The sequence below is a fragment of the Cupressus sempervirens genome, chromosome 3 (assembly GCF_028749045.1).
Source record: "Cupressus sempervirens isolate cs-2001-9-10 chromosome 3, ASM2874904v1, whole genome shotgun sequence".
NCBI lineage: Eukaryota > Viridiplantae > Streptophyta > Pinopsida > Cupressales > Cupressaceae > Cupressus > Cupressus sempervirens.
This window is the reverse complement of record NC_143120.1, coordinates 288,791,849-288,807,291: the sequence shown is the minus strand read 5'-3', so window position 1 is coordinate 288,807,291 and position 15,443 is coordinate 288,791,849. Positions and strand designations below refer to the sequence as shown.

The following is a 15,443-nucleotide window of genomic DNA, read 5'->3' as shown; positions in this document are numbered from 1 at the left end:
TACATTTTATTTTTATTTTTATAATTTATAATTTATATTTTAATTTAATAAAAACAAATCTAACTTATATTTATTTTAAGAAAAGATATTTAATAATAAAAACAAAGTGAGAGTTTGAAATGGATAAATGCATTAAAAAATCTATTTTTTGTTTTTAATAATTTAATGAACAATCAAATATAATCATTTATATTTTATATTTTCTTTTAGAATTTTTATTCTAATCTTAATTTAATAGAAATAAATCTAAATTATTTTTATCTCAAAAAAAAAAAGGATATACAATAATCAAAACAAAGTGAAGAATTTAATATTTTTGGTATTTTAAGATGTTAAACATAAATAGACAATAACTCTAATTTTTAATTATTTATTTAGGCAATAAAAATAGAATAAAAATCTATTACAATATGTAGAACTTAATTTTTTGTAGTATCTATGCGGTAATAAATAATAATTCATTTTTAAATTTTTTTTGCAACATTCTAAATAAATTAAAATTCATTTATTTTTTCATTTTTAACAACAGTTTAAATAAATAATTTCTACAATAGTATAATTATTTTTCTTTTTACAATAGCATTCCCTTCAACCTTAAAATAAAAAGCTAATACTTTAAATATTCTACTCTAAAAAAATCAATATCTAAATAATAATAATAATATTTGTCAGCATTCTGGAAGCTTCAGGTCGGGACTATGGAAGGAGGATATAGAGGGAGGATTAAGACTATCAACTGCTCTCCTTCTACTATCATTCTATTAAAGTCTAATCTTGACAGAAGTTTGCATCAAAACCATGCCCTCTCTAGTTCAAAAACGTCACTATTTGAGCATATTTTTACCTCCATTCTCTTTGTACTCATCACATTCAAGAGGCGAAAGTACACTCACCATTAGTGATCTAAAATTTGTGAATGTTACTACTAATGTTATTGAATTCGGTCCTCTAAAATGGCTCAGATTCCTACTTCGTGAGTAGGTTTCTATAGCCACCCTTAAACATCACACACCAAGGGAAAAATTAAGCTGAAAAAAAGTCAACTTTGACTATTTAACACTTTTGGTCTAGGAATTAAGCTTAGTATGTGATGTTTAAGCCATTCCGGTTTCTATTAACATTGGGAGACTTGGCACTTGCGTATCTATAATATTTTGGGATCTGCAATTTAGACATATAGAAGACCTACAGAAGGCTTCCATTGACATGTTTCAAGAGTTGTTCATGTATTTGATGATTCACTAGAAGATGGCAGAGCTTGGACGCTATTAGAACTTATAGAATATTTTAGAGTTTTATTTTTGTTACTTTTCAGATGCTTGCCACTTTTTTGGCTATCTTCTCGGAGAGACAAGCACCCATGTAAGCACTAACAGTCTAATTAATGCATAATTATCTCTTCACTTTTCCCCCCCTATTTTTGGTATAGAAAAGTCAATTTTACTCCCAACAAAATTGGTACTCACCAATAAGAATTCAAAAATTATTGTACAAGAATTAATTTAAATAATAAACCAATTTTAGACCTTAGAATGTAAGATTCAAACATTGAAAAAATTAATAGAGGGGTCTAATGAAAACATTAATTCCTTGCCTATAGAGGTAGGGACTAAAAATTAATGTTTTGGCATGACATGTGAAGCTTTTGTAGTTGTACCCATTAGGGCCATAGAATTTGAGTAGAATTGAATGTGCTTGATCAAAATGCGTGTTTTATCTCTTCATTTGGGTGTTTTAATTTGTGTTTGCATTAAAATGATGCATGTAGAGAATAAAGAAAATGGGTAGTTGGTTATGGAGGCCATAATTTATTCTAAAATAGTAAGATGTGATCTATTAGTTAAATTCACTGACTAGGAAGAATGAAGCAGTTGCATTAAAAAATTATATTTATGTTTTTTTCGGATGTCTGTAGCGACCACGAGAATTTCATTGAGTCTAAAATGTGACTTGAATGGTTTTCTATTCACTTGGTTTTTTTAAATTATTCACTACGATCTATCGTTAGTATTATTTTTTCATACTTATTTCTCAACACATATAATGTGTCAAAAATAAATAAAAAATTGATTGAACTAAAATAAGGGCAAGTAATTTTAATATTGGAAAGATATTGAAAATTGATCGAAAAGAAATAGGGGCAAGCGGGCCTGGAATTTGACGGTTATTGCCTTTCATTTTACATTTTAAAATTAATATTAGTTGTTATTTCTTATTAATTTATGAATAATTTAATAATATTTTTAAATTAACATATTTAATCAATATAATATAAGTAATAATTATAAATATATATTTTTAAAAAGTGATGCATATCTTTAATAAAAATATTAAAAAATTATGTTTCTAAATATATATATTTAATAAAATTATAAAAAAATATTTATGAACTTGTAATATATCTCAAAATTAGAAAGTTTGTAAGTGTGTATAACATATGCTAATATTTTAAATTTCCAATGAACATTAAATAATGCAAATATAAGTTTATTTAAAATGAAAATACACAAATAAAAAAGTTGAAGATTAAAACATAACAATTTTATATTATGTAAGCATTTGTAATATATCTTAAATTAAGAAAATTTCTAAGTTTCTATATGCATACTAATATTTTAAATTACTAAAACTATTTTCTATTATGACTTAAAAATATGGTAAATTAACAAATTTAAGTGTAATCTTGACAATTCTATCAAAAATTGACCGGTCAATCCATATGGTCCAAGAAATTTTATGGCTATTATATTTAAAAGAAAAGTACTAGTGGAACTAATTTCATGGTTGCAACTTGTGACCTGCATTCTCTCGTATCTCTCTACTTTTCGGACCAACGTCATACACAAGCCATTGGCTCACAATTGCACAGGGAGCTACGCTACAAAGGTTCCACCCTTTGCTACAAAGGATAGAGACACAAATTCTTTTAACGAGATGACATGTTCACTTTCATAATTTGCAGTTTGAAGACAAATTCAAATGATCAAAGTATAAAGAAATGACAAACCAACTATAAAAGATGGTAAAATAAATGCTTGCTTCTCTTCATTATATGAGAAGTTGCTAGCCACAAATTTCATGATTTACAAAACTTTTCTAAATCTGATTTATTTGTATATTCTGAATAGGGAGATTGGATTATGCACAGGCTCATGAAACTTTACTTTGGGGAAACTCATAATCCGACGGTCAGGCTGGTTATCAGAAAACTAGATGCTCATTTATTTGTATACTCTAAATAGGGTGTTGGGTATGTGAAGCCCAATGGTCATGACCATTCACCTTCTCCATTCTCTTACTTGGTGATTGTATATGGCTCTATAAATGGTTGTGTATATGCCATGAATTGTATTGTATTGGCTAAGCAATAATAAGAGATTTCCCTGCTTAAGAGTGGACGCAGACAAGGTTGCTGAACCACTATAATTTTTTGTGTTATTTGTTTGTCCTATTTTTGTTATTACTGTCTTAATATGATTGTTAAGTTCATTTTCTTGAGTAAATTTACAATTGGTATTAGAGCAATACATAAGCAAGGTTGTCATCCATGGTAACTTCCTTGCTAATGCTCTCTCCAAGAAAGAAAAGAGCAGAAGTATCTCTATTTGTCCTCCAACTCAATATTGTGTTTCTATTGGTTTTGCCACCATAGTGCTCATTTGCGATGAGTTTTGACTCTTCCCATTCTATAGACTCTTGTGTAGAATTTTCTCTCTCTCTCTCTCTCTCTCTCTCTCTCTCTCTCTCTCTCTCTCTCTCTCTCTCTCTCTCTCTCTCTCTCTCTCTCTCTCTCTCACATCCAGATGGTTCTCTCTCTGATCTAGACAATCCAGATCATCTATTTCCATTTCATCTATTTCAGTGATGAAGTATTCATCAGGAACCTTGTCTATTTCTATGAGTGTAGTTACATATTTAGTAGAATAGATTCCTTAACTGACATTACTTTCAATTTCTTAAAACCATAGTTTCTAATATCCGTGTCCCAATTTCTTACATTACACTTTAGCGAGTCTCTTTCTCAACATTGTGTTGATGTGGATGCTTGAGAAATTTGTGCCATCACTTTCTATTGCTATTGTGAATAGCTCCCACTTGATTGAGAGTCTCTACCATATATAAAGTATCTATTTTACTTCCTTTTGCAATTAATAAGGACTCCTTTGTCACTTTCCATTTACTAAATTCCAACCTGACATAAAATCCTTGAGAGAACAATTGCCCAACTGAAATAGAATTATTTTTTAGTTGAGGGACATACTTCACATCTTGTAGCAGCCAACTATTTCCATTGGCTAGTTTTAATGAAACATCTCCTTTACCAATGATATTCAGAAATTTATCATCAGCAAGAAATACCTTACCAAAATTCCCACTTCGAAAGGTTTTGAAAAACTCCTTATGTGGGGTAGTATGGAATGATGCTCCTATGTCGAGCATCCAATCATTTGCTGCAACTTTTGTTGACGTCAAACTAAGAAGCTCACCGTACTTCATATCTGCTCCTTGCTTTCAACCAAGCTTTGATACCAATTGTTAATTAAAGAGATAAACTAAGAATAAACAAAATAGAACAAGAGATAGGATATATCATGGTTCACTACAACTGTGGCTATGTTCACACCAAGAGCAGAGCAAATATATTATTTAGTCATTACAGCTTACAACTTGTCATACACAAGGCTTTTCCCTTATATTTATGCATTAGTCTTCATTGAACTTCACATCCAACATAGGGAGATCGGATTATGGGTTTCACACCATGGTAGTTATCAGGAAACTTCCATGGGAAACCCATATGGTGGTGCTGGTGTGAAAAGCTATTGTCAATAATTTTGATGAAAAGTATTTTGATTTTTATCTAAAAGGAAACTATTTACAGGGCTAATGCACAATTAAGAGCATGTGGTTGCAAAGGTAATTGAAGACAAAAGGTAGCTATTTACAATGTGAATGCACAATTAAGAGTGTGTGGTTGCAAAGGTAATTGATTCTATTAATTATGACTAGTTATACAAATGGTAGGGTTTTCTTATTTCTAGTTTTGTTTTTGTTGTTGTATTAATAGATAAATCAAAATTTAAGGCAATATATGTGTTGTTGGAGAATGATACTTTTGTGTTAATGGTGTTGCCTAGAATCGATTGTGCTTTCATTATTATTTTTAGTCATTCTTGACCGAATCACCAGAAAGTCTCCAAAATATATACATAATTTTTTAACCAAACATACATTGCTGATAAAAAATTCAAGATGATAGAATTCTTCATAAGTTTCACTCTCATTGCAAAAGGACAAAATGAACTTGAAGGGCCTTGCTTTATATTAGTCGATTCACTCTAAATGACCACTTTCAATTATTTATCCTTCATCTAAGAAGTTCTAAATTATTTTTCCTAATTCAGTGGTATGACTTTAGTAAAACAAAATTTGGTGCATGTTGTATGTTTTTAAAAATATTAAGCTAAATTCAAGGTTAGAAAAAGAATATTCAGTTCACTTTCATTATTTTGAATCTATGTGAGATATAATTTTTTTATAAGGCATAATCTGAAAATTTATATTTTTGAGATGTAAACTATATATTTTTTATTAGATTAATAATTTCTATTTAACAAAAAACTTTCATAAAATGATGGATCTTCAAAAATATTATTTGACAATTTATTAGAATTATTAAATTATACTTTAAAAAGAAAATAATTTTAAAGTGTTAGAATAAATGATAAATTAGAAGTAAAAAGATAAACTTTGTACAATTAAATCAATTAATTACAAAACTATATAAATATATCAATAAATAAATAATTTTATAAATGAAATGATTAAAAATTAATTTAGCTAAAGAATATATATCATTTGTTTTCAAAAAAATAAAATAAATAAATAAATAAATAAATATATATATATATATAAAATAAATTTTATAATATACAAAATATTTTAATAATTGTTAATATCAACAAAGAAATAAAAATACAACCAAAATCATACTAAAAAACTTTCTTATCATCTATTTTGTGTATGTAACCACTCCATCGCGAAAATATTGTAAAGCTATCTCAAAGATACAAATGCTAGTATAATTTTCCTCCATAATCACGATAATGCTTTTGAACAGTTTAAACCTTATTTGTATTATTGCAAAGTAAAAATGAAAAGGATGCCTCAAATAATCTCAAAATCACAATTCAAAGGCCTGAGTTATTGAAATTTTTTTTTTCAATAAAATTTTATATTACAAGTTCCTTTAATATTGCTGGGTAAGGATCCTTATAATTTTGAAGAGCAGTCGCTCAAATTCATATTTTTCAACTTTGAGAGATTTCCAGAACTCACCATTCTTCTAAGCGAGGACAGTTGTGCAACTCTATTTTTTCCAGATTGTTGAGCTCCCCAATTTCGGAAGGAAGCTCCCTCAACTTAGGGCATCCAACTATGTATAGTTCCTGTAAATTTGTTAGCTTTTCCAGTCCATCTGGTAGCCTTTCCATACTTGAAATATAGCAAAACCCCAATTCTACAAGCGACGAAGGTGGAGTGTACCTGGAAGGAATTGGAGAACTTGCAACTCCATTCTCTGAAGAAATTATATTTGTAATGTTCATCAGACGCAGAGTTGGAGGAAGCTACATATTTTGGCACAACAATAATGAAAAGGATGTCAAGTGTCACTCTAAAATCTAATCGAAGCTTTTTAATTGAAACGATAAATATTTGCAGATCTTACCTCGTACCATCAAGCGCCTTGCGTCAATGGGCCCCGGTAATAGCGAAGATGCTCTAATTTCCCAAACTCCATTGGTAAATCAGGAATGTCATGCGGAAGAGGAACGCCACCACAAAGTTTGAGCAGCGCTCCTATGTTCTCTTCGTCATTGTACAGCGGAACACTCTTCAACAGAAGCTCTCTTGCCTCTGCGAACGGAAGAGGGCTCACCGCATAAGGTTTTCGTGGAATTTTCCAGGCCACAAAAATGTCAGTCTCCCGGAGATTTCTTGTAGTGAGGAGAATTCTGGTCTTGGGTGGAAGACAGCTGCCCAGGTCTGCAGGAACAAGTTCCTTGAGATCTTCTCTTTGGAGAGCATTGTCGATGTACAGAAACAGAGGCTGATTTGGGTTATTTTTGAAATATGACCAGATCATTCCCCGACCTTCGTCACAGTCTCTCAATTTCACATTGAAGTTGAACAATCCGCTCAGAATCTGCTCTTGGAGGGCTTTGAGATCATTCTTTGAACAATGTTGAACAATGCTGATTCTGCAGTGATTATAACTTCGGAGGTCAACATTTTTATAAACATCATCGGCAAGAGTTGTCTTCCCGATGCCTCCAAAACCGTGGACAATCACAGCTTCTGATGATGGATTTTGTGCACTCAAATCCAACAGCCGGATTACTTCTTCTCGTGCACTGTCGATCCCAACTGCAAAGTTTTGAATTAAAGTATCCACATTAACCGATGCAGTAAGAAACCTTCACACAATATATTTTATTAAAATTGAATAAGCTGTATAGATTTTGGCAATTTTTAAATATCACAAATTAAGGAAAACAATTAAGCTCACTTTTAATTTTAAGAATGAAGTTTAGAGTGTGATGTTTTAGCTGTCTGGTAGGTTTTGGCCTTCTTTATATTTATATTGTGAGGATAAGACATTTTTTTCAACCATTCAACTAAAATCAAAAGATCTAAAAAGATGTAGTTAAATATATTGATTATTTTTAAAGTCTTATGTTTTCATTTGTAATTCTCCAACATCAAATTATTCATTGTTTGTGTTATATTTTTCAACTATAAGAAAACAAGATTATATTTTTATTTTTTATTTTTATATCCATTTCTGGTGAGAGATGGATTCACTACTCATGAAATGTGGGTCAATGAGTTTGACTCAAAATCACATAGTTAAATCCTTAAATCTTAACAGCAATATCACAATTTGACTTGTGGAAATTATCTCCTACTTATCAATTGATGAGCTTAAGGGGCTTTCTAATGAATGGTTCACCATGGAGGAAACTCTGTAGTTAAGTGCACCCAAGCTGGTGAAGTAGTACTAGGATGGGTGACCTCCCAGTGCTTCACCCCTGTGAGTATCACCTAATCCAATGAGTCCTAAGTGTTCCATTTATTCTCAATGAGTTTCACTCAAGATCACACAGCTAAATCCTCATAACAATATCACAATTTAAATATTTAAAAAAAAAGTTACATTAATTTAAATATTATAAAATAGAATATAAGATTATTGCAAATCCTATAAACTAAATATTACAAACATCTTTTTTCTTTTAAAATAAATATAAATTTAAAAAATATATTGATAATTTATTTTTTATATTTAGATGTCATTAAAATATTTTACTATTATTCTCCTTTATGTTTTTCTACTTTTTTATATTTACTTTCTTTTATCTGTTTTAACATTCCAGATTTTCAAGTTATTATATTGAAATATTAGTATTTTTTAAAGTAAAGAAGTATTAATGATTATATTTGTAATTCAATTTTTTATAGCTTGAAGTTTTGAATGATTAAAATTAATTTGTTTTGTTTAATTTGTTTCTATAAGACTGTATTATTAATTATTTAGAACTTGTTGAGATCATAATTTAAGATTCAAGTTATATTATTTTTTACAATTTTTCATCAATATTTGGATCAAACAATCTATTCATGCCATCAAAAAAATATAGACACTAATAATAATAGAGATTCCTATAGTGTATGGTTATGAATTTAAGTATGGGCATGACATTTATAATCATACATTTTATAAATTATTAATTCTGATCTAAAATAACTAATGTAGAAACATATATTCTAATTGTTAAATGTGTTCTAATATAGATTGTACAAAATTCTTATTTTTAATTTATTCAAATTATTTAGTTCATCAAATTAAATCTAGACATCTCATTAAATCTAGACAAAGCAAATCCAACCACAGAAAATGCTGCCCCCACCCAATGAATTTTTCCAGCGCCTCTGAGCAAATTTATGAGAGTTTTCTGTGCCTCCGCACTTAAGTAATCTATGGAATCTTTCTGTACGAAAAAATTCATGACGTAAACAAACTAACCAGGACAATTAGCATTCATTTGATATAATCAATTATTCATTAAATCATATCGGAATTTTATCGCAATTTGATTTTAAGAGAACTTTACCTTTTGAGGAATCTTGGCAATATGTTTATCCATGAACTCTAGGAGTGTTTGGCCATCAAGGATATACGAACTTATTTCTGAACTGCATCCTCCTTCATTCTTCTCTCCCGACTGCGTTGCACAGCAATACATTCAACTTCAATATAGGGTAAGAAGAATAAACATTGAAGTGAAAGTATAAAAGGTTGAAAAATTATTCTAATTCTTTCGTTATTCTTTATAAATAAATAAAAAAATAATTTTAATTATTTAACATTTTTAATCTAAGAATAAATTTTAATCTGTATATTTTAGCATTTCTACACAAGGAAAGAAACAAGTCTTTATGTGTGATGTTTAAGCCAAAGAAATTTCTCTAATACTGGACAACTTACTGCTATCATCAGCAACTGTTGGATAAAATGACTGAGATCGTGAAGCTGGCTTATATCTCTGATTCTCTCTATTAAACTCTCCAAACCAGTAATGGTTTCTTCCTGGGGAGGTGATGAAGAAGAGAAACATGCGCATGGAGGAAAACGAAACTTACCCATTACGAAAACACAGAGGAAACAACACAGAGATAATTGAGAAGAGAACAATGAGGAAGCATTAATATACAGATGGAAAATAATTGAGAAAGAAACAAGACCATGATCAGTCGCGGGCTCGTTTGGAGGGAAGAGATGGGTATGCAACGTCAGAGTCTAGGAAACTTCGCGAAGAGAAAAGAAAAGAAGACAAATGCTGCACCTGTTCACTAGCCCGTCTTTGGTCATAGTGGAAATGGGATCAAATCCAGCGACTTTAGAAAGCTGACTTAACAAATATAAAACAAAGTTTACAATTGAATAACATGCTATAAGTACGAAAGTCTGGGAATAGGTTGGCCGGCCATTTGGATAGAAAATGATTGTGAAAGGACTGTTTTCTTCAACCACCATTCAAATGTAATCAAATGTATTTCTTTCAACGATGATATTAGATTCATATGATTTTAAATTTGAAGAAAACTTTGTTCTACACTTTAAGTGGAAAACGGATATAGCCTCTAATTCCTGCAATGTAGAAATTGATTTAAATTTTTATAGTCAAAGTGTCACCTATTGTTATTACTGAATGAACTTAAACTATAAATTTGACTTTTAAAAATTTTGTTTTATTTGAAATTGCAATAGTAAAATGGTTATTATACATTTTCTCATAGTATATTTAACAAATATATATATAAATGCAATAAATAAAAAAAATTTGCGGATAAATTAAATGTCATTATGTTACATGTCTACCATGCCAAAAAGGACATTGAGAGTAGCTTAACCAAAGTGAAAAGGAAGTATTTAATGATTTTCTAGGTGTCATGAAATGAGGAACAAAGTTACTACTACATATCTAAAATAAATTAGAGTAGATGTTATTTTTATAATACATTAAAAACATAACTACTTTTAATAATATATTTTTATTAAAAATTTGCTTCTTAAGTATATGCTAATTTTATTTTTAAATAAATATATTATATTGCAAGTATAAATGTAATAATTTTTTTTTGTAAAATGATTATTCACAAATCTATTTTCTTTCTATTAATTTAAAGTTAAATTTTAGATTAAATTATAAAATATCTTGATAAAATCTAATAAAATTATAAAAATTAGATCTTAATTAAATTCTAAATAAATTAGATAAATAACCTAAAGAACTACTAATATTTTTAAAGAATATATGCAAATATTCTTAAGCAAACTAATATAAAGGATTTGAAGTTTTAAAAAAAAAATTCCTTCAAAATAAAAAAAGGTTTGAAAATAGAAGGCATTCATTTGATAAATATCATTTCTTATTAAAGAATTTGAAGATATTCATAGACATTGTCAGATAGTTTGGTTGGTACATATTTATTATTTTAATGTAGATGGTTTTAATTAATTTTTTTTTGGAAAGTTCTATATATTTAAGTGAATATCATCTCTTATTAAAGTATTTGAAGATATTCATAGATGGTTGGTAAATATTGATTATTTTAATTAAAATAGTTTTAATTAAAAAATTGGGATATTTCTATATATTTAATTGAATATAATATCTTATTAAAGAATTTGAAGATATTCATAGACATTGTGAGGTGGTTGGTACATATTTATTATTTTTATTTTAATGTCAAGTCACTTGTCATTTTCACAATAATGGAATACTTTTAAAGTGATTTTTTATTTTTGTGAACAAAAAATCAGAAGTGAAACACTATTGTAGCATACATTAGTCAACGAGATTGTAGATAAATAATTTATCTTGAATTTTGAAAAAACTAATATAAATTAAAACTATATAGTTTCATAAAGTTCTTGAAAAATAAATATTTTTGATTGGAAAATCAAATTAATAAGTTGCTTTCAATGAATGGTATAGTATCCTGCCATGGCAGGAACTAGTAATAATAGTTCGCTAAGCTTTGAAAGAGGACCGTGTACTGTAAAAATACTTGGACTTTCTAGGCTGTCCATTATTTGGGTAGAAAATGATGGCTCTAATGAAACTATGGATACACAGATCAACCACTAAGCTAATGTAATTTATTTTTTGATATATCAAGATATTAAATTAAAAGAGGAGTAAATTTTCTACTAAGACAAGAAGAGATAGATAAATGAGAGCTCAACAAAGAGCTCTATTCACAAGATCATCAAATTCATGAGATAATTCAGTGGGTAATTGCTTCCAATCCATAACATTCCAATCTTGAACATGATCAAAAGTCCATTTAGCCAAGCGATCCCCAACTCCATTCCACTACCAAGGGATGTAAGTAAAACAAATAGATTTTAGAGTTCTACAAAAGAGAAGAGTCTGATTAACAACTAAAGCTAGGGGCTACCTAACATCCAAAAGTGTCTATGAAGTAAGCAAGTTCACAACCACTTGGAGTCAAACTCAGATAATACTGCGCTATCCTCTTGAAAACAACATTGTTCCACAAAATTTAAAATGACTAGCGCCTCCATAAGATTGTTACTATGATCATCCTTATGCACTGAGGAAAAAAACTGGACATCGAAAAAACTATAAAAAACCACTCCCCTAATGCCAACATGACTTAGATTCCCTAGGGAAGAGCTATCAGTGTTGACTTTTAAAACTCTAGGTGGAAGAGGAGTCCAATACCCCTCACAATTTACTTGTCAATTCATCTGTTTCCTATGTTGTCTGGTGGACTATGAAACCATTGACTAGCAACCCTAGGGCCCCTCCTTAAAGATGAAATTTGAGGCGATTGCAGATGGAAATATCACTAGGATGCATACCCCCATCAAAAAAACACTTAGCATGAATTGTTTCATGTAGGTAGTGGAAAATCTTCCACCAGATTTGCATAGCTTTGGTCCATAAATTTTGGAAGTTTCTTTTGTTCCTATCCAACCAAATATGACAAAGATTAAATGGACTAGCAACCCATGCGTCCTGAAGAGGAAAGGATTTAGTGAGGGCACTCCTCAAGCAATCCCAAAAAGAAGACAAGGAGGAAGCATGCATAAAATGATAAACCTAAGTATTCAACCAAAGGTGCCAAATCTGCGTAGAATAAGAAATAAGGAAGTGAAAATGGGAGACAAACTCCTCTCCCTTACTAGACAACACCCAAAATGAGGGGCCTTGAAATCCAAGTTTATAATTATTATTTCGGGTAAGACCTCTCTTATGAGCCACCAGCCACATTGAGAAATTATATTTGGACTAAGAAAAATTATTCCAAATAGCTGTCCACCAAGGAACCACGCCATCTCCAAACACTTGTCTAGTAAGCTTGTGCTAGCCAACAAAAATAGAGTATTTACTAGACATGGCACCACCCTAAGCCAAAATATCCTACCCCAACAATGAGAAATACTCCTGAGATTGCAAAATTTTAGAGAGTTTATGGCGGTCCTCCTTTTAGCCCTCAAGTGGCCAATCTAAAGAATCCTTCCATCTATCGCCAATAGCAAGGACTAAGTAGTAAGGGGTCTTATAACGAACCACCTTATCTCATCTAGCAACAAGAAAAGAATCATAGAGAATATAAAGATGAGGGTACATAGAAAAGATAGGAGGGTTTCCATACCAAGCATGAGACAAAGAAAGCCTTAGACCCTCCTTTACATATCCAAAATAGACCCCTCTTAACTAACTGACCAACATTCTTCAGAGCCTACCACACCATGAAGCCATGACCCTATAAAGGAAGTGGGGAAATAGAACATGGATAAAGTTTTATACTTTTCAGTTATAGATCTAAACCCCTAAAAAATACTTTTGAGTAATTATATAGGCCCAAAGTTGATTTTGTCCAAAATACTAATGCCAATAAAGTTTAGCAACTGAAGCTTTGCTACATAAGATAGGAGAGTGCAACCCTAGATTTCCCTCCTTCTTAGGCTAACAAAAAGTATTCAAGTTGATTAAAATCCATTCAGAATCACACAAATTACCACTCCAAAGAAACTGTTGAGAAAGAGCATCAAACTCCTTGTGAAAGTAAATAGTTGATTTCGTCCAAAATACCAATGCCAATAAAGTTTAGCATCCAAATCTTAGCTACAAGATAACAGAGTTCAACCCAAGACTGCTCTCCTTCTTAGAGTGACAAAAATTCTTTAAGTTGATTAAAATCCATTCAGAATTACACAAACTACCACTCCAAAGAAACTGTTGAGAAAGAGCATCAAACTCCTTGAGAAGGTAAATAAGAGAACCTTGAACCATGTTCCTATAAATAGGAAGAACCTAAATAATAGATTGAAGAAGGTTAACCCAAGAAAAAGTAAAAATCCATCTACGAGTCCAATTATTTATCTTCTCATGAAGTTTGCTAAAAAATTCCTACATAAGAGATGTGGCTACCTCGAAACAATGATAGGAATACTAAGATATGTCAAGGGGAGCAACACAATTCAAAACGATGAGATATTAGAAATCCTCCTTTGAATAGGTTCATGAGTATTAAAAAATATATAGGGGGCTTATGTTCATTAATTTTTTTCCTAAAGCCACAAAAAAAATGTCAAGAGTATGTCAAATAGCCTCAGTTTCTTGGACTTGAGAAATACAAGTAAGAGCAATGTCATCAAAAAATTAAAGTAGAGAAAGATAAGATAACCCATTACTCCAATGCCAACCATGAATATATTTCAAGAAACCTAATCCTTGATGAATCTACCTAGGTCCTCTACCATAATAACAAAGAGACAGGGGGAGAGAGGATCACCCTAGCACAAACCCCTAAAGGAACAACTGGGAAGGTTTCCCATTAAGAAGAACAAAGAGATCGAGTGGATTAAAGAACAGATTTAAGTTGTTTGAAGTATTCAAGATGTATAGAAAGGAGGTACCCGAGTTGAACAAGGAGAACTTTCATGCATAGTAAAGATTGATGAAGTGACACATTACTAGAATTGGTGATTAAACAATATACTACTTAGATCATTAATATATATCAGTACCATCACATTTGACAACCCATGAGATAAAGGAGAAACAAGAGCATGATCATGGAATGTTGGAGATTGCATCTGCCTTAAGCTATTGACAATTTTATGATATAAAGGACTGGAACACTATAAAGAAGATGTGGGAAAAGTTGACAAATATCCATTAAGGGGGATAAAAATGTACTATGACCCAAATCAGAAAGCTTGAGAGGAAATTTTGATGACATCAAGATGGTAGAAGGTGAGAATATTGTTCAATATGTCGAGAGAATTAAAGAAGTGGTGAATGCTAGCAGAGGAGTAGAAGGAAAGATTAGTGATGAGACTTTGATCAGCAAGGTACTAATTGTTAGAGAAAAAGGTTAATTTCATTTCATTTATTAAATTACCTTTTCTCCCTTCTTACGATTTTGCTTTATACATTTTTTAACTTTCTCTATTTAATAATTAATTAGTAATTATTAAATAGCTTTCACCTTTAGGTTACCTTTAGTAAATTATTAGGTACCCTTTTTGGGTTTTGATCTCCTTTTATAAGGATTGATCTCTTTGTATTTCATAATCTCTTCTACATCTAAATATACAGTTTTCATGTTTTTAGAGCAAACCCTTTGCTTCTTCTTGTCTTTTTTTTCTCTGTGATAGGTTCTCTGCATGCAGGTATTCGAGGGTTTATGAATTTGAATTGTGTATTTGCTCAAATCCTTCATGGTATCAGAGCCAGATCTGCTATAGCTTGTTCGATATCTAGAGAAAAGAAAGAACAAGGGTTTGGCCGATTAGATTTAGTGTGTTTTTTGGTATTTTCTGAGAAAATAGGGGG

General features: G+C 30.4%; 1 protein-coding gene and 1 long non-coding RNA gene across 2 annotated transcripts; both read right to left on the bottom strand.

Moving 5' to 3' along the window:
• Positions 1-6,173: 6,173 nt before the first annotated feature.
• LOC149566089 (uncharacterized) lies at positions 6,174-7,401 on the bottom strand. Its single transcript, XM_089817347.1, has 2 exons — positions 6,731-7,401; positions 6,174-6,629 (listed from the first exon to the last, which is right to left on the bottom strand). The coding sequence occupies exon 1, from the start codon at positions 7,145-7,147 to the stop codon at positions 6,740-6,742; it is 408 nt and encodes a 135-aa protein (XP_089673473.1). The 5' UTR covers positions 7,148-7,401; the 3' UTR covers positions 6,174-6,629; positions 6,731-6,739.
• Positions 7,297-9,865, bottom strand: LOC149566088 (uncharacterized). The gene is made up of 3 exons (XR_016361529.1): positions 9,551-9,865; positions 9,177-9,287; positions 7,297-7,428 (listed from the first exon to the last, which is right to left on the bottom strand). It is a non-coding gene; the product is annotated as an uncharacterized LOC149566088 (long non-coding RNA).
• Between the last annotated feature and the right edge of the window lie 5,578 nt (positions 9,866-15,443).